The sequence below is a fragment of the Salmo salar genome, chromosome 22, assembly GCF_965601325.2.
Source record: "Salmo salar chromosome 22, fSalSal1, whole genome shotgun sequence".
Lineage (NCBI taxonomy): Eukaryota > Metazoa > Chordata > Actinopteri > Salmoniformes > Salmonidae > Salmo > Salmo salar.
This window is the reverse complement of record NC_138312.1, coordinates 24,307,476-24,334,823: the sequence shown is the minus strand read 5'-3', so window position 1 is coordinate 24,334,823 and position 27,348 is coordinate 24,307,476. Positions and strand designations below refer to the sequence as shown.

General features: G+C 43.5%; 1 protein-coding gene across 1 annotated transcript in view; it reads left to right on the top strand.

Moving 5' to 3' along the window:
* LOC106583001 (plexin-A2) overlaps positions 1 to 15,869 on the top strand; it is a 51,622-nt gene extending 35,753 nt beyond the window's left edge. Inside the window, exons 13-32 of the mRNA XM_014166698.3 lie at positions 239 to 390; positions 1,256 to 1,373; positions 1,524 to 1,660; positions 3,570 to 3,737; positions 4,518 to 4,611; positions 4,769 to 5,008; positions 5,125 to 5,268; positions 5,823 to 6,057; positions 6,205 to 6,347; positions 6,479 to 6,747; positions 8,086 to 8,152; positions 8,359 to 8,505; positions 9,163 to 9,322; positions 9,465 to 9,568; positions 10,713 to 10,809; positions 10,938 to 11,131; positions 11,236 to 11,405; positions 11,519 to 11,731; positions 12,303 to 12,453; positions 12,665 to 15,869. Coding sequence (XP_014022173.3) covers positions 239 to 390; positions 1,256 to 1,373; positions 1,524 to 1,660; positions 3,570 to 3,737; positions 4,518 to 4,611; positions 4,769 to 5,008; positions 5,125 to 5,268; positions 5,823 to 6,057; positions 6,205 to 6,347; positions 6,479 to 6,747; positions 8,086 to 8,152; positions 8,359 to 8,505; positions 9,163 to 9,322; positions 9,465 to 9,568; positions 10,713 to 10,809; positions 10,938 to 11,131; positions 11,236 to 11,405; positions 11,519 to 11,731; positions 12,303 to 12,453; positions 12,665 to 12,760 — 3,099 coding nt within the window. The 3' untranslated portion in view covers positions 12,761 to 15,869. The remainder of the gene's footprint in view (positions 1 to 238; positions 391 to 1,255; positions 1,374 to 1,523; positions 1,661 to 3,569; positions 3,738 to 4,517; positions 4,612 to 4,768; positions 5,009 to 5,124; positions 5,269 to 5,822; positions 6,058 to 6,204; positions 6,348 to 6,478; positions 6,748 to 8,085; positions 8,153 to 8,358; positions 8,506 to 9,162; positions 9,323 to 9,464; positions 9,569 to 10,712; positions 10,810 to 10,937; positions 11,132 to 11,235; positions 11,406 to 11,518; positions 11,732 to 12,302; positions 12,454 to 12,664) is intronic.
* Positions 15,870 to 27,348: the final 11,479 nt, after the last annotated feature.

The following is a 27,348-nucleotide window of genomic DNA, read 5'->3' as shown; positions in this document are numbered from 1 at the left end:
GTGTGGTCAAGCCGTTTTAAGGAGAGCTTCTGAATAGTTATCTTTGTACATAGTGATGCAGTGCTACTACAAGGCCTGCGCATGGAATATTACTTAAAGGCTGTATTTGAACCGCATGATTTCTGATTGATATGTTTTCTACCTATTATTTTATCCTCTCACTTTGAAACACTAATATACAGTGTTCTGAAGTGTTCTAAATCTCACACTTCTCCATGCCACTATCTCCTCCCTATAGGTGAGCCCAGTGGCAGGGCCTCCAGAGGGGGGAACACTGGTCACCATACAGGGAATGAACCTGGGCCTGTCCTTCTCAGAACTGTTGGGGAACGTGGAGGTGGCAGGGGTACATTGCACTCCACAGGAAGAGGGCTACATCACTGCAGAACAGTAAGAGCCAACACGCACAGAAGCACCCAGACACACATGCATGCACACACTCAGGCACTTACACTCAAACACATACACATACACACAAAGAATACAACCAATGATATAGAGATAAACAGCTTGCAGCAGGCTTGCTTTAGTGTACTGAGGAGTAGAGAGCAGAGCTGTTTTGTGTGTCTTCGTGAGGCTGACGGCACCGCTGTAATTGAAATGCGCTGCATGTCACTGACTGCAGGGACAATCTGTTAGCCATGGGTTTCTCTCACAGTCATGTCATTCAATTGGTCCATGGCTGAGGGCACCTTATTTATATCCTTGTATAAAGGAACATGCCAGCAGAAAATTGGAAAACTCGCCCGACATAGCAGAGGGGGGCGAGAAGAGGATTCATTGGGTCCTGTTATTGTCGGGTGAAAGGTTAATCCCTAAGACATTTCTGGGACTACTCATTTAGGCATTACAACCATTATTTTTACTGTAGGTCAGTTTTTATAATGACTTATTCATTGCGTCCTTAATCTTATTGACCCGCTAACAAATTTATGGAGAACACACTGTTGCCATGGTGACCGAGTTAATGGTGGGTGGTAGAGATGGGGTGTAGTTTAACATTGCTATTCTATTGGTGCTATTGGTTTTCCATTAGGAAGAACGATGGCCTTCCATATTGACCTACCACTACTTTGAAAGTCTGCCACAATCACATTGAATGGAGAGACCAACAGAAAAAAGCACTTTCTGTTCACTTGAAAAACGTGTACAGCAAAGTAGTTTCTCTCTCTCTCTCTCATATCTCTCTCTCTCTCTCTCTCTCTCTCTCTCTCTCTTTCTCTTTCTCTCTGTGTGTGTGTGTGTGTCTTGACAGGATTGTGTGTGAGATGGACTCTACAACCCAGGGAAGGGCACCTGGTCCAGTCCAACTGTGTGTTGGTGAATGTAGACCAGAACTACGAACTCAGTCCTCCCAGCTCTACTCCTTTGTGGTATGAAATGCATACATAGTACACATCTCTCTACTACAGTATTATTGCTCTGGAACAGTTTGTTCTCATACACTATCATATGAGTCATCGACAACAGAGTTGACAAAGTAACATGCCATGTGGAATATTGAGAAAATGCTCTTTTCCCAGACCTCTAACCTGGTGGGACTGACCCCTGGCCGAGGGCCTGAGTCTGGCGGCACTAAGGTCACCATCATGGGGGAGAACCTGGGTGCTGGGAGCAGAGTGAATGTTACCTTTGGAAACCAGACCTGTGAGCTGTACAGGTGAGTGCAGAGGAGGAGGCCAAAAGAGAACCCTCTACGGAAGCTCCTACAAAGATGCTTATATAAAAGTGGGGACTTGATGAAAGTACTACTCTTGTTTTTTCGGGACCTATTTTAAAAGGCCCTGTGCAGTTAAATATGTGATTTTCCTGGGTTTTATATACACAACATGACCAAAAGTATGTGGACACCTGCTCGTTGAACATCTCATTCCAAAATCATGGGCATTAATATGGAGTTGGTCCCCCCCTTTGCTGCTATAACAGCCTCTACTGTTCTGGGAAGGCTTTCCACTAGGTGTTGGAACATTGCTGCGGGACTTGCTTCCATTCAGCTACAAGAGCATTAGTGAGGTCGGGCACTGACGCTGGCTCGCAGTCGGCATTCCAATTCATCTCAAAGGTGTTCGATGGGGTTGAGGTGAGGGCTCTGTGCAGGCCAGTCCAGTTTTCCACACCGATCTCGACAAACCATTTCTGTATGGACCTCAACTTTGTGCATGGTGGCATTGTCATGCTGAAACAGGAAAGGGCCTTCCCCAAACTGTTGCCACAAAATTGGAAGCACAGAATCATCTAGAATGTCATTGTATGCTGTAGCGTTAACAGTTCCCTTCACTGGAACTAAGGGACCTAGCCCGAACCATGATAAACAGCCCCAGACCATTATTCCTCCTCCACCAAACTTTACAGTTGGCACTATGCATTGGGGCAAGTAGCTTTCTCCTGGCATCCGCCAAACCCAGATTATTTTTCAACGCGTTTCCACTGCTCCAGAGTCCAATGGCGACGAGCTTTACACCACTCCAACCAACGCTTGACATTTTGCATGGTGATCTTAGGCTTCTGTGCAGCTGCTCGGCCATGGAAACCCATTTCATAAAGCTCCCGACGAACAGTTCTTGTGCTGAAGTTGTTTCCAGAAGCAGTTTGGAACTCAGTAGTGAGTGTTGCAAACGAGGACAGACATTTTTTACTCACTACACGCTTCAGCACTCGGCGGTTCCATTCTGTGAGCTTGTGTGGCCTACCACTTCGCGGCTGAGCTGTTGTTGCTCCTAGAAGTTTTCACTTCACAATAACAGCACTTACATTTGACCGTGGCAGCTCTAGCAGGGCAGAAATTTGACAAACTGATTTGTTGGAAAGGTGGCATCTTATGACGGTGCCACGTTGAAAGTCATAGGATGCCATAGTCTTCAGTAAGGCCATTCTACTGCCAATATTTGTCTGTGGAGATTGCATGGCTATGTGCTCGATTTTATACACCTGTCAGCAACGGGTGTGGCTGAAGTAGCCGAATCCACTCATTTGCATAAATACTTTTGTATATATGCTTTTGTATATACAGTGTATTTTTCCACACTATGAGGTTGGATTAATTATGATAATGGTCTTTTAGTGTAAGAGCTGTTTGAAAAGACTCCCTGAAATTGGTGGGATGGAGTTTTGACCTGCCTGGTAACAGCACCAGGCATTAACTTAGTTAGTAGACCAAGAAAATGAATAAGAAATGATTTATTGAGAAATTGCTAAGAAGCCATTTTTGTTTATTTTCGACCATTTTAATTTAAAACAATCCCAGAAGGTACTTAATTGTTATCCAGAAGAGTTGCTATTTGATACTGAGAAAAAAAATACATTTTGGACCTTTAAAGATCAAAAAGGCCCTCGTTGTGAGAGTCAGTAGGGTGAAGAAAATGAACCATTAGCTATAAATCCTCTAATTACCACTTTTCCTCTGTAACGTGTCTCTATTGAGGAAGAGGCAGACAGTAATGCTCGCTCGCCCTGCATGGTAATGCGCATAACTCACTGTAGTAGAGTTAAGATTCCCACGCGGTAAAGAGTAGGCACAGACAGAATCAAAGGAATTTAACCTTGTTGGTATTCCCTGTTGGTTTTCCCAGACGGACCATGTCGGAGATCGTGTGTTTCTCGGCACCCTCTGTGACGGGCGCTGGCCTGGTGCAGGTCAGCCTCATTGTGGATCTGGCCAAGGTGCCAGGAAACCTGAGCTTTGAGTACATTGAGGATCCCACAGTCCAGCGCATCGAGCCAGAGTGGAGTATCACTAGGTACAGTAGCCCCCCCAGCAAAGAATAAACTGATATTTTAATCAACTATTGATGTTTTTCCTCCATTTGGTTCAGCTGTATATTACTGAGGGATAAGGTGAGTGAAGATGCAAGGCACCACAGCAACCTGCTCTGCTGGCCTTCCTGTCAAAGATTATGCATGATAGTTGGTGCAGTGCGGGGTGTGACTCGAGGACACAGAAACAGCCAGCCAGGGAGAAGTTATGCAGTGGAGTGGCTAGTGGCTTTCTACTCTGTCAACTGACAGAGGATTTCACAGACTTATAATTAAAGTCCCATCGTCTCATCATCTGTGTGCAGTCACACCATGTGGCCACCAAAGCTTAGGTATCCTTTGAAGTGTGGGAATGACTGGATCCATCTCAAGCTGACTAGACAGATGTTCCACTTTTCCATTTAGTTTCTCTCTTCTCTTCAGGTCGGTCTCATTTTATTCTGAGCTTTACATCTAGTCCAAGTGATATCATGGCTAGTTTGTTTGTGTTAATATATGTAACACAATCAGGTAGCATTCAGGAAATGCCAGTCTTGGATACCTGATAGATGAATAAACAGGAAGCCAGCTGGCAGAACCATTCCACTTGGCTCTAACTGCCCAGAACAGTTCAATGTTTTCCTGGTACCAAAAAGTACAACTCAACACAAATCAGGTGATTTTGATGACGACAGGAAGCCGAGGAAACTGCCGTTTATCTACCGGATCACCTATTCAGTGGCCAACATGGAGGTGTAAAATGGTGTATGTGTTGTGTTTTCTAGTGGACACACTACCCTGATGGTGACAGGGACCAACCTAGATGTGGTGCAGGAGCCGAGGGTCAGGGTCAAGTATGCCGGTCACGAGTCTGTCAACGTGAGTCTGTCACTGATAACATATTACTGTATCTCTTTCCCCTGTCCTGTATATTGTCTTGTCCTGAGAAATGGTGGCCAATTCTAATTGGCATTTCAAAAGTGTTGACAAGTATTTCTTTGTGCTTGTCTGTCTCTGTCCCTGGATCGCTCCCCAGGTGTGTAAGGTGCTCAACACCACCACGATAAGCTGCTTTGCTCCCTCCCTGAAGGCAGAGTACACACCGGAGCAGGAGTCAGTGAAACACGTGGAGGAGTTTGGTTTTGTCTTCAACAACGTGCAGGCCCTGCTCACCTACAACAGCACCAGTTTCATCTACTACCCCAACCCTTACCTAGAGCCCTTCAGCTTGTCTGGGGTGCTAGAGCAGAAACCTGGCTCCCCCATCATACTCAAGGTGGGACCACCCAGTCCAACCTAGAGCAGCCCATGACTCTGTAGCACTACTGTCATAAGATGAGGAGTTCTATCTACTGACCTGACGGATGTGGGGTATCCCTCTCTGTGTTGCAGGGGCGTAACCTGGTGCCCTCGACATCTGGAGGGGCCAGGTTGAACTACACTGTGCTGATCGGGGACACACCCTGCTCCCTCACCGTCTCTGACACACAGCTCCTCTGTGAGCCACCGAACCTCACAGGCCGGCACAAAGTCCTGGTCAGTTTGTCTAAGTCCAGTTCTAGATAAACTATTAAAGGCCCAAAGCAGCCGTTTTTGTATCAAATCATTTCTGTGTAACAATTAAGGAAGAATTTTGATAAGACAGTCTGTGAGTGGTCTGAATGGGGAGGGGAAAACTGAAAACTAGCTGTTAATGGTAGACAGGTTAGGAACTCTCTTTGTTATTGGTCTATTAACTTATTTACCACTCGGTGATGTCACCAAGCAAGCCAAAACTCCACCCATGCAAAACCTGCTGATTAGAAGTTCTTGAGTAGATTGTATTTTCAACCAGCAACTGGTTGGAAGTAACACTGATCAAATTATTTCAGATTTTTACACTGTTCTTTTCATTAGCTGCTATACAATATGATACAAAACACCGGAAAAATGAATTTTGACTGCACTTGGACTTTAAGTCAAATGCAGCTTGGCCAAGGTCAAACAAACATATAAAAAGGAAACTATTGATCAGTATAGTTTACCTATGTGTTACATTTTGCATGAGGGCCTATGCACACGTGTGTTTATGGTTTATTGTCTATGTATAGGTCCAGGTGGGTGGTCTCCACATCTCTCCTGGTGCAGTCCACATCCGCTCAGACAGCCTGCTCACCCTCCCCGCCATCTTCAGCATCACGGCTGGAGGAGGCCTGCTGCTCATCATCGTCTTCATCGTCCTATTGGCCTACAGACGCAAGTCGCACGAGAATGACCTCACTCTCAAACGCCTGCAGATGCAGATGGACAACCTGGAGTCGAGAGTGGCTCTGGAGTGCAAGGAAGGTGAATCTGACCAGCACATGTTATCAGACAATCTCAACTGCCCATACAAGAGAACAATAACATGATAATAACTCACAAAAAGCTTGAATATGGACTAGATTCCTCCAATCATGCGCTCTCTCTCTCTCTCTCTGTAATTGCGCCTAGCTTTCGCTGAGCTGCAGACTGACATCAACGAGCTGACCAGTGACCTGGACAGGGCTGGGATCCCCCACCTGGACTACCGCACCTATACCATGAGAGTCCTCTTCCCTGGCTTCGATGACCATCCTGTACTCAGGGAGCTGGAGGTAACCAACCATTACCACCATTACAAACTTGGCAACATCTACTGTATCTGTACATTATTTGTAGAATCAGATGATATACCCCATGCAAGATCCCTTTACTCTCTGAGGGTTCTCTCTGCGTGTGTGTGTAGGTGTCTGGGAGCGGGCAGCAGGGTGTGGAGAAGGCTCTGAAGCAGTTTGCCCAGCTGGTGAATAACAAAGTGTTCCTGCTGACATTTATCCGTACTCTGGAACTCCAGCGCTCCTTCTCCATGCGTGACCGCGGCTACGTGGCCTCGCTCATCATGACTGCGCTGCAGGGCCGTCTGGAGTACGCCACAGACGTGCTCAAACACCTCCTTTCTGACCTCATCGAGCGCAACCTGGAGAGCAAGAACCACCCTAAACTACTGCTGCGCAGGTACAGACAGAGAACGCTCGTTACCTGTTTTTCTGAATGCTGAAAACCTCCTATCACACAGAATAACTGTCACAAATGGAGAGAGAGAGAGAGAGAGAGAGAGAGAGAGAGAGAGAGAGAGAGAGAGAGAGAGAGAGAGAGAGAGAGAGAGACCACAGTAGTGATTTGTGACCTGTTGCCACAAGAATGGGCAACCAGTGAAGAACAAACCCCATTGTAAATACAACTCATTTGTATATTTATTTGCACATCGTTACAACACGTAACACATTTGAAATGACATTTGAAATGTCTTTGTTCTTTTGGAAATTCTGTAATGAAATTCTGTAATGTTTACTGTTCATTATTGTTTATTTCACTTTTGTTCATCATCTATTTCACTTGCTTTAGCAATGACAACATATGTTTCCCATGTCAATAAAGCCCTTGATTTGAATTGAGAGAGAGACCGAGAAAGCGGGAGGGTATACAGCCATTGTCAGTCTGACTTATACTCTATGTGCCACTCATGAAACATTCAGCTGTAGCTCACATTTCCTCCCCTCCACCTCACTTTATTCTGCACAGCACATTGTTTTCCCAGGACTGGGAGAAGCCTGCTAAATCTTTCATAGGAGGCACTCAATCTGAGACACACTCTTTAAATATAAGGATGTGTTAACATGGGAGCCAGCAAGGCTGACCTTGTTAGCCCAAACATTCTGCAGTCACAAAAACAATCCCGAAGATAATGGAATGCAGGCTATGGGAAAGAAGTGACAGCCAGCTATATGTATGAGAAGGAGCATTGAGCAGGAGCTAGGAGCTAGAAGCAGAGCTGCCATGTCTATCGGCACCATCTTTGGAAAAGGAAAGAGATGAGCAAGTTAGGAAGCTGCAATGGAGGTATACTGTAGTATGACCTCTAAAGGGAGGCAAAAGGTTCATTTTTAACAGTTAGATATTTGAATGTTTTATCAGATAGAACATACAGGTATGTTTTAGTGTATCTATTGATACATAATAAATCACGATCTTGCCCATACAGCGCCACAGATGATAGGATGAGCACTGCTGACACAGTGAAAGGAGAGAAAGTGGTCAGATAGTAGCTTTTGCACAATTATGTCATGACCCAAATAGGTTCCATTCTATAGCCGCACCACTCAGGTTCTGGTCCTCTGAGACCATGCAGAGCAGCATATTACTTTTACATAAACTAACTCGCCATGTTGTTTTTTACACAACACTGGGTTGTCTACCGTCCCTCTTAAGCATTCTCTCTACCTCAATGGTCAGACCACTCTACGTTCCGACAACTCCCTCTTCAAAATGTGTCCATCTGTTCCTTTCTTGCAGAACCGAGTCAGTTGCAGAGAAGATGCTGACTAATTGGTTTGCCTTCCTACTTCACAAATTCCTTAAGGTAATATCAATGACTTGGAACCTCATCACTGCAGATGTCACCATGATATATCACTACAATCCTCGAATGATTGTTATTGATTATACACCAGATGGATTTCTATGTGCGTTGGGATTGCACGTGTGTTTTATGAACAATGTACATCTCCTCTCCTTTCCTCTCTCAATCCTCTCCTCTCTCACACTTCCTTTCCTTCCTGGACAAAGGAGTGTGCAGGTGAGCCTCTCTTCATGCTGTACTGTGCCATCAAGCAGCAGATGGAGAAGGGACCTATAGACTGCATCACCGGGGAGGCGCGCTACTCCCTCAGTGAAGACAAACTCATCCGCCAGCAGATTGACTACAAGACCCTGGTGAGTCACCATACCATATGACAATATGTCTTAGATGTCAGATTCTATTAAAACCACTTGGAGTATTTTCTTAATTATAGTTACCACCATAAAAGTGAGAGGCTTGTTTACACCACAGTTGGTAGGTGACATGCTGTGTGCGCCTCTGTAAATATTAACTCATGGTGCCCTTATGTTAAAACTCTGAATAGGAGAAAATTCATTGGCTACTGTAGATAATACAACAGTAAAGAACCAAAAGGATGATACAAATAATGTTTGACATGCTGTTCAGTGACACAATCAGCTAAGAGTTAAAACTGATGATGTAATCAAAGCTTGGCCACTGGGAGAACTTGTCCGTAGCTAAAGCAGAAGTTGGATGCAGCAGCAGTGTGGCTCATCCCCCAGGCATTAGCCTGAGAGCAGCCCAGTTACAAGATGTCACGTCTCTGGTCACCCTGTGGGAGAGGTTGTGTCTCATTATCCATTTAATGCCCCACTAGAGCTGGCAACGCGACATCCAGCTGAAAGTGTGAAATGACATTTCTGGCCAAAGCTGTGAGAGAGATGGCACACAAGGAGAGGAGAGCCTTTTCCATGCAGCCAGGAGGCCAATTTAAAGAGAGGGACAGTGAATACTAATAACAGCACTCTCTCTCTCTGCTCCCTCCTCAGACTCTGAGCTGTGTGAACCCAGACAACGAGAACAGCCCTGAGTTCCCCGTCAAGGTGCTCAACTGTGACACCATCACCCAGGTGAAGGAGAAAATCCTGGATGCTGTCTGTAGGAACATGCACTTCTCCCAGAGGCCTCGGGCTGCGGACATGGACCTGGGTGAGACAGACTGGCTCCGGTCAGAATGAATGGATGACATACAATAACTAGTACAGTGATTATTCACTGTCTGCTTGTGTCTGACTTATTGAACCTTGAAAAGGGACTCATAGATGCACACCTGGGTTTTTCCCCCCACCAGAATGGCGCCAGGGGAGGACGGCACGGGTGGTCCTGCAGGATGAAGACATCACCACTAAGATTGAAGGAGACTGGAAGAGACTAAACACCCTCATGCACTATCAGGTCCAACCACTCAATCCCCAATCCCCATCACACAGTTCACTAACATGAATGTACATTCTGTTGTCCACAATGCTGCCTCTGGCCATAGTAAACCAAACTGATCCACCTCTCTCATCTCCTGTATGAGTCAGCTGCTTCCTGCTACGGGTAGATCATGGGGGATGTTCATGTTAATCAGCTTTAAATAGAGCACTAGTGTAAACACATTAAAGTCCATCTCACTCTGCACTCACAAATGCTCTGACTATGGGGTGTAAAACATGTTTGCATTAAGCCAAGAGACAAAGACATCCAACTTTAGCTGCCACACCAGGAGGGGGGTTTGAAAGAGATGAATGTGTTGATAAACTCTATCAAGGAAATGAACAATTTCCCTCGATTACTTTTAGTCTCTCTGGGGGGAAATGCTCCCCTCTGCTACATACCTGGTTCTGTGACAGCCCGGTCTGTGGCTCCTGTAGAGCAGCAGCAGTGAATTCTACTCATGCTGGGAGCCTGCTTTACTGCAAAAGGCATGCACACCTCTCTGACCTTCTTCTCCCCTACCAACCCACCACAGGAGCCTGCTGAGGGGAGGATGGCTCATAATAATGGCTGGAATGAAGTGAATGGAATGGGTTCCAGCCATTATTATGAGCAGCCTCCTGTGCAGGGTTGGTAAGGGAGAAGAAGGGTCAGAGAGGATTTTAATTACCATTCCAATTATTCCGTTCCATCCATTATTATGAGCCCATCCTCCCCAATTAAGGTGCCACCAACCTCCTGTGCAACCCACACACTCACTCCGTTCTACCACAGCAGGCCACCTTGTGACTCGTGTCCAGGTCCAAGCTTCAAAGCTTCAGTGACAGCATCTTCTCCAGGGTTGCGCAGAGGGTTCTGGAACTCCCTCCCTCCAGCCATCTGTGACTCTGAGTTCATCTCTATCTTTCAGTCCCGCCTGAAAACCCACCTCTTCACCATTGCTTACCCACTAAGTTCAAGTTCATTATACTGTATATCCCAAATTGTAAATTGAATAACTTCTATTGGTCTTCATCGGGCCAAATTTCTCATATCAATGTCATGTTTTGACCCAATAATGTTGATTTGGGAGTGGGTCAAACTGGCATGAACCCTTGTGTTTTCCATATGAATCCTGCAGGTGTCAGACCACTGTGTGGTAGCCCTGGTGCCCAAGCAGATGTCCTCGTACAACCTGCCCTCCTCAGCCAGCTTCCCACGCAGCATCAGTAGATACGGTCAGTCAATCAGGCCTGCCATGGAGCCACTCTCACCACCAAACCACTCACTTACCTATTCATTATTCTACCGGACCGACTGAGATAATATTTCGTGACTGTCTGTCTGGGACCCTCTCTCTCCGCAGATGTACCGTTCCGCTCCACCCCCACCAGTCCTGACAGCCCTCACTCCCGCGTGCCCATGCTCACCCCGGACATGGAGAGTGGGGTGAAGGTGTGGCACCTGGTCAAGAACCACGACCATGGGGACCAGAAGGAGGGTGAGCGCGGCTCTAAGATGGTGTCCGAGATATACCTGACCAGGCTACTGGCTACTAAGGTATTCCCTTACTCTCCCCCAGAGCATCTTAGCAATTACAGATTCAGTCATTTTGTTCCAACGCTATGGTGTGTTTTTAACATTCCTGTGGTTTTTTTCTTTAGGGTACACTGCAGAAGTTTGTGGATGACCTATTTGAGACGTTGTTCAGCACTGTGTGCCGGGGCAGTGCTCTTCCGCTCGCCATCAAGTACATGTTTGACTTCCTGGACGAGCAGGCTGACAAGCACGGCATACATGACATGGATGTTCGCCACACATGGAAAAGCAACTGGTGAGGGAGTGCAGATTTAATGCGCTACTTGAAAGCAATAATGATTTTATGTTGATCGTCTCAATATATATACTGTCTATAAACTGTTCTTTCTCATCCTCCCTCTGTCCCAGCCTGCCTCTGCGCTTCTGGGTGAACGTGATCAAGAACCCGCAGTTTGTGTTTGACATCCATAAAAGCAGCATCACAGACGCCTGTCTGTCTGTGGTGGCCCAGACCTTCATGGACTCCTGCTCTACCTCAGAGCATCGCCTGGGCAAGGACTCCCCCTCCACCAAGCTACTCTACGCCAAGGACATCCCCAACTACAAGAGCTGGGTGGAGAGGTGAGATGAGTGTGTGTTTTACTTACATCACTCAACTGTAATATTATTAAGGGATTCGTAGTTATTCTTTTACACTGAAATCACAGAGGAAGACTGGCTTTAGTGTCCTGACTACCTTTACAGCTTACAGTCACAGGTGGTGGACCACCTCAGTGCCATCGGCAGAACATCGGAGACATCTGCTTTTCAGGGGAAAAGGAAGAGACCTGTGACAAGACTTTCGCTTTTGGGCATGCGCTTTCTTGTTAACAGTCCCCAGTGAAACATATACCCACTGGGCACACACTAGTTGAATCAACGTTGTTTCCACATCATTTCAATTAAATGATGTTGAACCAACGTGGAATAGATGTTGAATTGACGTCTGTGCCCAGTGGGTAGCAGCTAGCTGCGACACGTTTGCCAGCTTGCGCTCGTTGAACAGTGCAGAAGAGAACTTCTCAACAGTGTTTTTATCTCGTCATGTCCAGAATGTGGGGTGTGTAGTTTCAGGCGTTTCTTTCACGCCTGCTATGTTTAGGTTACATGTTGGCTGACAGAACAGCGCGTGTGTGTTTCTGTCTCCCTCTAGGTACTACGCGGATATAAACCGCCTACCTGCCATCAGTGACCAGGACATGAATGCATACCTGGCCGAGCAGGCCCGTCTTCACTCCAATGAGTTCAATGTGCTGTGTGCCCTGCACGAGATGTATGCCTACGTCAGCAAGTACAGCCAAGAGGTGAGGCCCTATACCTCAATGTCTTTACAAAATACAGTAGGGGGCTAGGGTGGCATCCAAAACAGGGGCATCTAGATTCAACGTAAGTTAAAGTACCCCTTAGCCTGCCTATTTGTAGTAACAGGAGGGTAATTGCAGCACAAAGTACAGTAACCTTGTGTTTCCCGGCCTGCTTTGCTGATTTCGTGTCTGTCTTGTATGTGTGTGTCAGATCATTGAGGCCCTGGAGCAGGAGGATCAGGCCCAGAAGCAGAGGCTGGCCTACAAAGTGGAGCAGATCATCGCAGCCATGTCTGTGGAGAGCTGAGGCGGACGTGTGTACTCAGAGACACACAGACAGACAAGGCCCAGGACACAGGTCGCATGCTACCAGCAGAGCAAGCAGCCCCACAAGCAGCAGGTGAAGGAAACTGAACAACAGAATAATTCAGCCCGAGTGCTCAACAAGGGAAGAGCACAGATATACAAGCAAATTCACCAAGCACTGCTGTCATCACTCTGTCGGCTGCAGTGGGGCCACATGTGGAGGTGTAATGGATGTGCAGGCAACGAGAGACTACTAAACAGTACCACAAAAACGAAATACATGCATATCATAGACTTGGACTTGGACTGACATTTCCTTTTCAGTGGACAAGTCTAATGTTGCATCATAAAGCCTTCAGGAAGCCTTTTGAAGGCTTCTTGAAGGTTTCAGTTAATGAATACTGCGATTAGGTGACATTAAAATGTAATCTCCAGATCATCCAAGGTAGCAAAATATTTTTGTTTGGTTACAGCCCTGCCAGACACTCAATTTACCAGACACACTCTGAGCACTCTATCATAAAAACCCACACAAAGCTCTTATTACAGGGTGGGGGGGTCAATTGTATTATGGTGTACTTTGGGCTGGATTCAATCAAATCTGCCTTAGCAATGTTTACACAGTAACTCTGCCTACTGCCTGTGCAAACATGTGCCTAAATCTGGGAACTGGATGCAGTGTGAGGGGAGGTAATCTGGTGCCCAAAACCTTCTATGAGTCTATTTGAATTTATTTATGCTGTTGTGTAAATACTGCAGTTCAGATTTAATTGAATTAAGCCATCAGAATTCAGTACATTTGTAAAGAGAACAAATCTGAATAGAAAACCATTCCAAATATACCCCTTATTTATAATGATCACTTCAGCCTGTGGACCCTTGCTCTTAGTCCTAAAAGTCTGTCATGTTTCATACAATGTAAAATGCCCTGTAGCCAAAGTAGAAAAGTTTAACAAGGTGGTCTTAAGTTATTAAGGCACTCTGGGGATGACAGAAATGAGGGAAGTGGGTTTCTAGACCATTTATTTAACCAACTGTATATTAGCAGTGACCCAAAGTAGCCAATGGAGCTTTGGGAATCATTCCTTAGAGCTGGAAGATTAATGACACTTCCTGTGGGTCAGATCAGTTTCCTCCTGGTTTATGAGACCTCTCAGCCATCAGTCAATGTTTACATTGAACATGATACTTGAATTTCAGTAGATCATTGTGTTATACTTTCAGAGAATCCTCAGGTTTCTACATAGCATACTTTCAAAGGTAGAAACTCAAGATTCCTGTTCTATCAAGTAGACTGTACCTTTCTTTTAAGTATGTCCCATTAACGTTTTTAAAAGATGAGGTCAAGATGAGAGAATAGCCTTTTAAATGGTTTGATTTGAACATATTCAAATGACATTCTTTTTGCTGCTGCATTCACTGTGTCATCTTAAAGATTATCATTATAAAACTGGACTCTCCATAGGATTGCTTTAATTCAGGGTTTCTGTTTGATATGTTTATCTGCACTGAAATCATTCATTACCCTCTTGATGATTTCTCCATTATTCTACAGTAATTTTGACCAGTTACTTGTCCTGGGCCTGGTTTCCCAAAAGCATAATTCATCGTTAGACCCTTCTTCGTAGGAATATTATTACATCTCCAAGCTGTTTCCCAAAACCATCGTTATTAACGTAGCACTCGGAAACAATCGTAATCTAATGCCTGCCTCAGACAACTCGTAGAACAGCTAAGTCCGTCCTTAGATGCTTTTTGCCTCCCGCGTCACATTATACACAGAGGATCTCCACTAACATCAGAATCACATGGTTTATCCGTTTCTGTGGCCGTCGATAACTTCAGAACAAAGCTGACTACAAATACAAAGTTGCCAATGTCTTTGCAATTAATACAAACATGCGACGTATAAAAATATGCTTCAAATGAAAACTGAGATGACTGCATTAAAATATAAACAGTAGGCTATAGGCCTATTTCATTCATATAGAAATACATTTAATGTTTTTTTTAAATTTCATTTCACCTTTATTTAACTCGGTAGGCCAGTTGAGAACAAGTTCTCATTTACAACTGCGTCCTGGCCAAGATAAAGCAAAGCAGTGCGACAAAAACAACAACACAGAGTTACACATGGAATAAACAAACGTACAGTCAATAACACAATAGGAAAATCTATATACAGTGTGTGCAAATGAGGTAAGATTAGGGAGGTAAGGCAATAAATAGGCCGCAGTGGTGAAGTAATTACAATTTAGCAATTAAACACTGGTGATAGATGTGCAGAAGCAATATGGGGATGAGGTAGTTGGATGTGCTATTTACAGATGGGCTATGTACAGGTGCAGTGATCTGTGAGCTGCTCTGACAGCTGATGCTTAAAGTTAGTGAGGGAGATATGAGTTTCCAGCTTCAGTGATTTTTGCAATGTTCAATCAATTGAATTCTATTTTGCTAGTTGTAGGCTACTATCTGTATTTGTCTCAATATATTTAATGATGTGTAGCATAACGTATGCAATGATATGCCAAATCGGTGATTTAGTGCATTTTCATAAATGTAATTTGATAAGCGTTATAATAATAATTGCAAACCGTAGGTGGTAATATCTCTCTAGAAACTGATCCGTCGTCAGTATTGTTAAATAATTATAATGTTAAGGAAAGATTTGCATGGAGAAAGCTGATCTGAGAGCCTATCAGTATGGGAAACGCATGTTACATCTTCGGCAGTTGTAGGGAAGATGCCTTATTAAAACACTCTTAAGCCTAAATTCCATCGCTATCGGGAAACAGGGCCCTGTTCATTTTGGTCAACATTGGAGGACACTCCACAAATAGAGATTTGTAAAAGAGTTTAAAAAAAGTAACAGTTAAATCAAAATAAGAAAACCCATGTCCTGTTTAAGTGTTAAATGTTTCATGTGTGACGTTTTTATGATGATAATTTATAAATGTGTGGTGCAATAAACTGTAATACATTTTACCATTGAACCTTTTTTTAAATGATAAATTATTGTATAGATATTGTACATACAAAACACTACTATTTTGCAAGCAAACGATTCACTTTGTACTGTTGCTATACATTAAAATGTCAACTGATGGAAATACATTTGTCTGGATTCTTTAACAGCAACAATGTGTTTTTAATTAGCATAAATGAGTCATTGCCAGCATGTGTAGGCCTTGATTATATGTTACACTTGTAGCTTATGGATATGCATATTATTCTTTCAAATATTTCATACCAATAGAATAGACGCCTTGACGCTGACTTGGCCCTTCTGCCTCACAATGAAGCTAACAAGCAGTGGATATTCTACTGAAGCATTTTGTGTTTCATAATTCATGGCAACTCCACTTCATGTTCCCATTCTTACACTGGAGCCAATGTCTGATGCGATTATTGGGTAGCTGATTTGTCTGCCGGAGTAAGCAGCACTAGAACCAAACCAGCCCTGTAGCCTACTCTACTCATCATGCTTTGGCTGCATTAGCATGCAAATTGAATAGTGTTGTAAATTGGTATCGGTTTTGCCTGGAGTGGTTCTCTGAGCAGGGCTCCCACAGTCTGATGTCAGAGGTCGACACTGATCTCCTGGATATTGTCCAACTGTTGTCCATTAATCTGGGTAATTGCTAACATTGATTTGGCTATCTCCATTATTGATACCTTTAGAGCTCAGAAACCAGAGCTTGGAAAAGTAAATAACTTCTGGCCTGTCTTATTTTCTCCAAAAATTGTCCTGAGCATTTTATTGAGCTAAGATAAATCACTTGAGCAAATGAAAGAGGGATTGGATTCTCAGAATCTCTGAAAATCCATTAGTGGAAAATAGAAATAATTTAATACGAGCCACAAATGTGGCTATATTTGAACAAAGAAAATGTTTTGAATTAGAGATGGTACTTGACCACTTGTCCTACAGCCAGCACACAATTCTACAGTATGTAGGTACAGTAGAGGGGGCCTCAAGGGTACTTACCATAGGAGTAATGAATTATTCATACTAACCCTCTGGGGCTCTATGTAAAGGAGTGGGGGACAGGTACATTGCCTTTAAGATCCTATACTGTACCTGTCACATCCAGGCAGAGGGGGCTTTTTCAGTACTGACAGCCTGACTTGTCTGCCTGTCAGAGAGCCTCCACCCTTCACCCAGCAGCTAGCATTCAGCTCACCTTCCCAAGAAACACTGGGGAGCATCATTCTAGCTCACACTTTCTCGACACAGACAGACAGACAGACAGACAGACAGACAGACAGACAGACAGACAGACAGACAGATGGACAATCAGCCTACAGGAAGTCCTATTATTTGGCATATGGCTAGAAACCAACTGGATTTATTCACACTACAGTAGAGCTACAAGAAACACACTGTGGCACTTTAATCACAACACAAAAACCATACAATCTGAGAGTGCATTTCCCCTGCTTGATGGGAACATAAGTAAGCCTACTTGATTCTAACTAGTCACAATATGGCTGCTTCAATAGTCCAGATCTCGTCTTCCTCCATAGCCTTTGCTGCATTATGTTTGAGCCAGGCAAAGCAAGACCTTAATAGCTATGAACTGAATACTTCAGTTCATAGCTATTACTGTGCAATGAATACAAAATGGGAAAGACCTTGGAGTCTCTTTGGACCCTGAGCAACAGAACAGTCTATGTAAAGTGTAGCCGTTCACTACGCACAAATAGAAATCATACTAGTATCTACTATTTATCACTCAATATCTCACCTCACTTTTTCTCACGCGCATAATAATTTATGCAGGTGCACATTTACAAACACACATTCTGTCATAATGTAGTTAAAAATGATTGTTTATGAAAAAAAGCGCTAAGTATAGCCATCATAGTCAGTGTTGTTGGATAGATGGATAGTCTAGACTGATAGACCTATAATGTTTGTTGCTCGTTGATCTCCAGTCTGGTGCCCAGACTACCTCTTCAAAATGTACAAACTGGTCATATCTCATGTTAAGAACAAGGTGATTACTTGTAAGTCAACCTAACCTTTTTTTCACAAGTCATATCTGCATAAGATTCCTGCACCCTAGTGAATAACTCATTTTCATGCCACTAGATGGTAGGCAACAATCAGATGGCAACAATCATTTAGTTCTTAGGCTGGGAGGTGTAAACTGCATTACAGGAAACTTTCATCAAGGCCCGAAAAGTGCTTTTTCATTGAAATGTCCATGTATCAGAGAGCACTTAAAAAAACTATTGATCCAACCTCAGTGAGAAAAAGCCCAAGGCTGGCCAAAACAACTCCCTCTTGAGTAGGGAAAATACTGCAGAGACCTGGATAGAGAGAAACTGTGCCCGTGGCCGGACCTATTCTATTCAAAAGTCACCATTAACTGTTAGACTAATGACTTACTGCAAAAGCATTTGTGTCAGTCTATTTGTCTTCCATTGTTTTATTCTAGTTAGCTATAGGGCTATTATTGGCAATGATATAAGAGAAGTCATCATTTTCTGTTTTACACTGTGGCATCTCTTATTGAGTAATAATTACATATTCCCTTAGCATCATATATATGGAGGTACACAGTGCCATTTTGCTGTATCCAGTGGCGATTTTAGCATGTAAATCCTGGTGGGGCAAATTCAAACTGTTTTTCTTAGATGCATGCCAGCAAAGACCTACACAACACAACACTAAACAATAAATGAATTGCACTATAATGGCGATAAGAGGTGCCCACAAACTGTTAGGGCCTACATAAAGCACAATGGAGTGAATCCTTACTACCAATACACCTGGCTATCAGCGGAGCCTTGTCTGGCAGCGAAAACAATTAATTCAGCTTCGTTTACTGCCTTTTTAAAAAACATAGCTGATATGGCTGACTTGCTTAAACAAATGTGGTTTCTACTAACAATTGAGATGTACAAAGAATGGCATAAGGGAACGATGAGCGGACAAGAGTCATTCCGTAATTTCGATAAAGACATTAATGAGCGAGTGACGACGGACGTAGTCAATATAACTATGTGTTCAGCAGTTTTGAAATGTACAGTGACAGAATACAGAACATGGGCTGCTATTACTGTATTTTCCCTGTAAATCAAGTCAGAACCATAGGATAAATAAAGGGGGCATATAAGCAGACAATGAAACCTCTTACAATATTAGATGATGACGTTTCTCAAAAACAGGTTATAGGCTACATGTGCAGCACCACTGAGTCAGAACAGTAACGTTAGGCGAAATTAAGAGGTGAAAATAGACCAAATTATTAGGGTGAAGCACACTGGCTATTAACAGCTTACTACACAACATAAACTTAGTATTACTTTCTTAGCTACAGTATACATATCTCCCTTGCATATTACATAATGTATGCAGCAGCATACAATACATTTTTGGACTCACATTGGCTTGTGATGTGCTCACTTAAACATGAAGATGGTGCGGCGGTTTTGTCATCAAACTTTGTCATCAAAGTCTGGCATTCTCTGGATTTATGGTGGGAACTAGGAAAAAAACACACACAGCCACTCCATTGAATAGCAGGCTACTGGCTGCTTTGCACTGCTTGCAGTTGGCCACTGATTCCTTCCACACGACTCATTGTTGAATTTGCGATTTCCAACTTGTTGTGTAATCTTTATGTCCAATGACCGATGAGCACCGATATGTTTTATCTATAATTTCTCTTCATTAAAAAGGATTTGCCAGTAGATTGTCGACTTGATTCATGATGATGACTGCTAGCTAAGACTTTGAAAGTAAGATATTGACATGATCTGTCCAATCAAAGCCACTGTACATATGACGTGATTTGACGTCATTTTATCTGTGGCCAATGACCTTGAGCCTTCTTGGAAGGGCACTTGTAATATAACTCTATGGCAGGACCCAAAGGGCTGAAATTTTGGATGTCTACACTTATTAAGGACATAAACTTTGCGATGAAGTAGTGTCCCCATGAGTGACAGAACACTGAGCCAATCACGGCGCAATGATCCTACTTTTTGCTGGCTCACCCCACTACCACAGAAAGCACTGAGCTAGGCTGAAACACCTGCATTTTGGAGCTGCCTTACTCAAGAAAACAAAAAAGAGACCAAGTGTGTATGAGGCTTTATTAACTCAGTGATATATATTGTTTGTTTTTTTACATTGTTTGCAAACTGATATGTGACACGTATTAATGCCAAAATAACATGCAAAACAGGCAAGCCCCAAAAAAATCGATATATTTATATATATTTAAAAACATTCGGAAAATGTGGGGCTCAAAACAGCCCCACCTGCCCTGAATGACGTGTCGCCACTGGCTGTATCAGGTATAATAGATGGCGCCGGAGGGTAGGGCTGCCGTCTTATTGGCTCTTAACCAACAGTGCTATTATGTTTGTTTTTTCGCATGGTTCGTAACCTGTTTTGTACATAATGTTGCTGCTACCGTCTTTTTGACCGAAAAGAGCTTCTGGACATCAGAACTGGGATTATTCACTTCAAATTGGACGAGGAGTTCTTCTTCAATGAGTCCGACGTAAGGGATATACTACGGACACCCGACCAGGCCCAGATCCCCGTGATTTGCTGGAAAAGGAAACGTAGGTTTTGCGGAAAGAGATCAGGATGCCATGTGAGGATCAGGCGACGAGTGGCTAATTTGCCCTTGCCTTCCGTTCTGCTAGCTAACATTCAATTGCTGGAAAATAAATGGGACGAACTGAAAGCTCGCATATTCTACAAACAGGATATTAAAAACTGTCATATCTTATGTTTCACCGAGTCAAGGCTGAATGACGACATTAAGAACATACAGCTGGCGGGTTATACACTTTATCGGCAGGACAAAACAGCCTCTGGTAAGACACGGGGTGGGGGCCTATGCAGATTTGTAAACAATAGCTGGTGCAAAATATCTAAGGAAGTCTCAAGGTTTTGCTCGCCCAAGGTAGAGTATCTCATGATAAGCTGTAGACCACACTATCTACCTAGAGAGTTTTCATCTGTATTTTTCATAGCTGTCTACATACCACCACAGACCGATGCTGGCAATAAAACCGCACACAATGAGCTGTATTCTGCCATTAGCAAACAGGAAAACGCTCATCCAGAGGCGACCAACTGGCAAGTGTCTTCACTGAAATTTTCAACCTCTCCCTGTCTGAGTCTGTAATACCATGTTTCAAGAAATACGTTTCAAGCAGACCCTGTGCCCAAGAACACTAAGGTAACCTGCCTAAATGACTACCGACTCATAACACTCATGTCTGTAGTCATGAAATGCTTTGAAAGGCTGGTCATGGCTCACATCAACACCATTATCCCAGAAACCCTAGACCCACTCCAATTTGCATACCGCACCAACAGATCCACAGATGATGCAATATCTATTGCACTCCATACTGCCCTTTCCCACCTGGACAAAAGGAACACCTATCTGAGAATTCTATTCATTGACTACAGCTCAGCGTTCAACACCATAGTGCCATTAAAGCTCATCACTAAGCGAAGGACCCTGGGACTAAACACCTTCCTCTGCAACTGGATCCTGGACTTCCTGACAGGCCACCCCCAGGTGGTAAGGGTAGGTAACAACACATTCACCACGCTGATCCTCAACACGGGGGCCCCTCAGGGGTGCGTGATCAGTCCCCTCCTGTACTCCCTGTTCACTCATGACTGCATGGCCAGGCACGACTCCAACACCATGATTAAGTTTGCTGGTGACACAACAGTGGTAGGCCTGATCACCGACAACGATGAGACAGCCTATAGGGAGGAGGTCAGAGACCTGACCGTGTGGTGCAAGGACAACAATCTCTCCCTCAACGTGATCAAGACAAAGGAGATGATTGTGGACTACAGGAAAAGGAGGACCGAGCACACCCCCATTCTCATCGACGGGGCTGTAATGGAGCAGGTTGAGAGCTTCTAGTTCCTTGGCGTCCACATCACCAACACCAACTAACATGGTCCAAGCACAGAAAGACAGTCGTGAAAAGGGCACAACAAAGCCTTTTCCCCCTCAGCACACTGAAAAGATTTGGCAAGGGTTCTCAGATCCTTAAAAGGTTTTACAGCTGCACCATCGAGAGCATACTGACTGGTTACATCAATGCCTGGTATGGCAACTGCTCGGCCTACGACCGCAAAGCACTACAGAGGGTAATGCTTTGTGGCCAAGCTTGGCCAAGCTTCCTGCCATCCAGGACCTCTATACCAGGCGGTTTCAGAGGAAGGCCCTAAAAATTGTCAAAGACTCCAGACACCCTAGTCATAGACTGTTTTCTCTGCTACTGCACGGCAAGCGGTACCAGAGCGCCAAGTCTAGGTCCAAAAGGCTTCTAAACAGCTTCTACCCCCAAACCATAAGACTCCTGAACAGCTAATCAAATATCTACCCAGACTATTTGCACCCCCCCCCCCCCCCCCCCTCCCATGCTGCTGATACTCTCTGTTATTTATGCATAGCCACTTTAATAACTACCTACATGTACATAATTACCACAATTACCTCGACACTGGTGCCCCCCGCACATTGACACATTGACTCTGTACCGGTACCCCCTGTATATAGGCCCATTATTGTTATTTACTGCTGCTCTTTAATTATTTGTTATTCTTATCTCTTAATTTTTCAGGGATTTTCTTAAAACTGCATTGTTGATTAAGGGTTTGTAAGTAAGCATTTCACTGTCAGGTTTACACCCGTTGTATTCGGCGCATGTGACAAATACAATTTGATTTGACATAAATTGAATATTGACAAAAAGTTTTTCACACATTTCATAATTGATTATGGAAAAGTCTGATGGCGCCATCACCTGGCCAAATGCATTATCACAGCCTCAGGGAATAAACAACTCGGAAAGGAACAGAAATACCCCCACAATGTGGCATGCTCCCTTTATTGTAACATTTCGATTAGGTGGTCTTCTTCAGGCTAGCAATCAAACATATGGGAGAATGCAGCTGTGTGTGGGTAGTTTTATTCCTTTCGTGTGACTTTCTTCCACTCTACACCTAGAAATGTGTTGGATGTGCAAACACTGTACTATAAAATCACTAGGCTATAAAATCATCAAGATTGGGAATGTAAACTTGTCTGTTTGCGTGTTGATATGAGTTGCTCTGGATACATGTCTGTCTATTTGTGAGTATGTGTGTGTAAATGCATGCCAGTGTCTGTGTGACAAAAAAAAGCGTCTGTCTCATCAGAGGGTTGCCTGAGGGTAGAATACAGCTGCTGAGCTGCACAGGGTCATACAGCCATAAGATTAAAGGTCACAAGCCCATGGTAGCACAGCCTCAGTCAGTTCTCTGACAATGCACAGTCCTCACCTCAACTCATTCCTCAACTCCCATTTGGTTTTCCTCTGTCTTCTCTCTACCTTCTCTCCCTCTCCCTCTCTCGTCTTTCTTTGTTCTTTCCTACCCTCTCCTTCTGCTTCCTCCTCACCACACACCACGCAGATAGATTGGGGTTGAAAGCTAAATCAGGGTTGGCTTCTTGTTTACCTAACATTCAACAGCTCAGTCTGAACTGAAAGCCCTCCCACTCTAACAACCCCTCCCTCCCAACACTTCAGCAGCAGAAATCACTTCAAGACTTGTTCCCTCCATTCCAGCCAATCACAGATGAGTGTGGGATTTATGGTTCCTGCTCTCAAAGGTAAAAAAAAAAAAATGGTGTGTGTGTGTGTGTGTGTGTGTGTGTGTGTTTTGCCTCATACATTCAAATAAATCAACAAACACCCACTCGGTTTGTGTCATTTACAGAAGAGAGATGGATAGTGTCTCTTTGGTCTCAACTAGTTCATGAATCACTCAAGCCACTTGTCAGTAACAAACTGGGTGCCAATTTATTTTCTTCCCACAAAAGGACGTCACATTAGTAAAGAGTCTCCATTTACAACTTCCTGTGGAATCTGGATTCTGCCTCAGGCTCTTCTAATTACAAATAATTATCTGATGAAAGTTCTCTCTCCCAGTCCAAAAAGAACAGCGCCGTGAAACACCAGAGGTACAACAACACGGATATTCAAACAGTTTCAACAACAATTCTGTCAGATTTTTGTTCACTTTTCCCAGTCTGCCACAAAACAGCTTTAAATTAATTGTCTACAATGAGCAGTGTATGTGAAAAATAATTCAAAACATACTTATGGTCTGAAATCCCTCATAATGTCTCTACTTAAATTGCCACCTTACAGTGAGGGAGATTTCCCATTAATTAAAAAGGGAGCTTGTATTTCTAATATTGCAACAACAACAAAAATTGTCACCCATTGCTATTCCAGTGCTAGCCTTATTAATGATTGTAACAACCCACTTCAAGAAAATAATTGGCTTTTGGAGCCAATCCCTGATGACCTTTCTGCCTCATTAAGACCTGAGTCGTGACATTACAGTCAGAACAAAGGAGCTTCGTCTTTACTCAGCTTTTATATATGAAGATAAAGCACAGATATAATAAAAAAGGTCTACATATTCATCATCACATTCTGATGTCCAATGCAGGACAAGGTTAGCATTCAACTCCACTTTATCTATCTTCAAAACTTGGGCGTGGGGGGTGGGGGGGAGAGAGAGCTTTCCAATCAAATCAAATCAAATGGTATTGGTCATATACACATGGTTAGCAGATGTTAATGTGAGTGTAGCGAAATGCTTGTGCTTCTAGTTCCGACAGGGCAGTAATATCTAACAAGTAATCTAACAAATTCACAACGACTACCTTATACATACAATGTAAGGGGATGGAATAAGAATATGTACATATAAATATATGGATGTACTATGGCCGTGCGGCATAGGCAAGATGCAATAGATGGTTTAAAATACAGTATATATATATATGAGATGAGTAATGTAGGATATGTAAACATTATTAAAGCTGCATTATTTAAAGTGGCTAGTGATACCTTTATTAAATCCATTTATTAAAGTGGCCAGTGATTTGAGTCTGTATGTTGGCAGCAGCCTCTCCAAGTTAGTGATGGCTGTTTAACAGTCTGAAGGCCTTGAGATAGAAGCTCTCGGTCCCAGCTTTGATGCACCTGTACTGACCTCGCCTTCTGGATGATAGCGGGGTGAACAGGCAGTGGCTCGGGGGTTGTTGTCCTTGATGATCTTTTTGGCCTTCCTGTGACATCGGGTGGTGTAGGTGTCCTGGAGGGCAAGTAGTTTGCCCCCAGTGATGCGTTGTGCAGACCACACTACCCTCTGGAGAGCCTTGTGGTTGAGGGCAGTGCAGTTGCCGTACCAGGCGGTGATACAGCCCAACAGGATGCTCTCAATTGTGCATCTGTAAAAGTTTGTGAGGGTTTTAGGTGACAAGCCAAATTTATTACGCCTCCCGAGGTTGAAGCGCTGTTGCACCTTCTTCATCACTCTGTCTGTGTGCGTGGACCATTTCAGTTTGTCTGTGATGTGTATGCCGAGGAACTTAAAACGTTCCTCGTTCTCCACTACTGTCCCATCGATGTGAATATACACAACTGTGACTATAATCGAAGAGAATTCTCTTGGGAGATAATGCGATCGGCATTTGATTGTAAGGAATTCTAGGTCAGGTGAACAAAAGGACTTGAGTTCCTGTATGTTGTTATGATTACACCATGAGTTGTTAATCATAAGGCATACACACCCACCCTTCTTCTTACCAGAGAGATGTTTGTTTCTGTCGGCACTACGCATGAAGAAACCTGGTGGCTGTACCGACTCTGACAACGTATCCCGAGTGAGCCATGTTTCCGTGAAACAGAGAATGTTACAATCTCTGTCTCTCTGGAATGCAACTCGTGCCCTAATTCCGTCCACCTTCTTGTCAAGAGACTGGACATTGGTGAGTAATATGCTCGGAAGCGGTGGATGGTGTGCTCGCCTTCTAAGTCTGACCAGGAGGCCGCTCTGTCTGCCACTCCTGCGGCGACGACGTTGTTTTGGGTCAGCCTCTGGGATTAGATCCATTGTCCAGGGTGGAGGTCCGAACAAAGGATCCGCTTCGGGAAAGTCGTATTCCTGGTCGTAATGTTGGTAAGTTGACGTCACACTTATATCCAATAGTTCTTCCCGACTGTATGTAATAACACTTAAGATTTTCTGGGTTAACAATGTAAGAAATAATACATTAAAAAAACGAATTACTGCAAAGTTTCCTAAGGACTTGAAGCGAGGCGACCATCTCTGTCGGCGCCATCTTACATCTGTAAAATGCAGCCACTGCTTGTTAGAGATGCGTATAAGTGTGTGTGTGTAGGAGGTGTATGTGCATTTGTATGTGTTTGTGGGTGTGTGCATGCATGAGTGGTGGGCATGTGCCTGTATACATTGTGCCAAAGTATGTGTGTGTACGAGGCATGTGTGTGAGAATGTTTTAGACTTGGGTGTGTGCATGCATGTGTCTGTGAGATAGTTGGCACACAACTTGAGAGTTTGTGGTCTTTCAAGTCGAGGTTGAATTTAGAGGGCTCCTCGTTGAAAAGCAGAATGAAAAGATATGCTGTTGAAATCAAATCCTGCTGTGTACTATTATTTATCCCTTTACTATTCTCTTATCCATTTCACCCAGCATTTAACACACACACACACACACACACACACACACACACACACACACACACACACACACACACCCCCCCCCCCCCCCCCCCCCGATCAAAAGAACAACAAACAAAGCTAACAACATAACCCCAAAAGCTGCTTGACACACATAGACATACTTGGCATTCATTTCACAAAAAAATATAAATGAGCTCTCCACAATGAATTTCAATAGAAAACTAGTACAAATAGACAAGATCCTGTAACCATGGAGAGGTAAATACCTGTCTATTTATGGAAAAATTGCCCTGATTAACTCCTTAGTCATATCTCAGTTTACTCACTTACCTATGGTGCTGCCTACTCCTGATGATTCATTTTTCAAATATGACGCTAAAATATTTAGCTTTATCTGGGATGCTAAACCAGACAAAATAATGCATGCCTATCTATATAATGAATATGACTTGGGTGGGTTGAGATTATTAAATATAAAAGCACTAAACCTCTCTCTAAAAGCTTCACTTATTCAAAAGTTTTACTTGAACCCTAAATAGTTCTCAAGTAGATTACTAAGAAAAGCTCATCCATTGTTTAAAAATTGTCTTTTTGCCATGGTGCAGATTGCCATGTCTTATTTTCAATTATTAAAATATATACTTTTTTCAAAGTATCTTTCTTTTTCAAACAAGCATTGCAGAACTGGCTACAATTTCAATTTCATCCCCCTGAAAAGATAGAACAGATATTACAACAAATATTATGCCTGGACTCAAATGTGCTGGTTGATAAAATACATGTATTTATGGGAAAGATGTTTGAAAAGGGTATTTTGTTCTTATATGATATTGTAAATTGGAATAATAGAGTCATGTCTTTCATGGAGTTATCAGAATTGTACGAGAAGATCTTCTCAATCCAAGAGTACAACCAATTGATTACAGCATTACCCCCAAAGTGGAGGAGGCAAGTGGCAGTGGGACGTGGTAGGGAACTGGTCTGTCTGCCCAATATAAAGGATCAAAACTTGCGGAGGAATAAAAATAGCACAAATAGGAAAG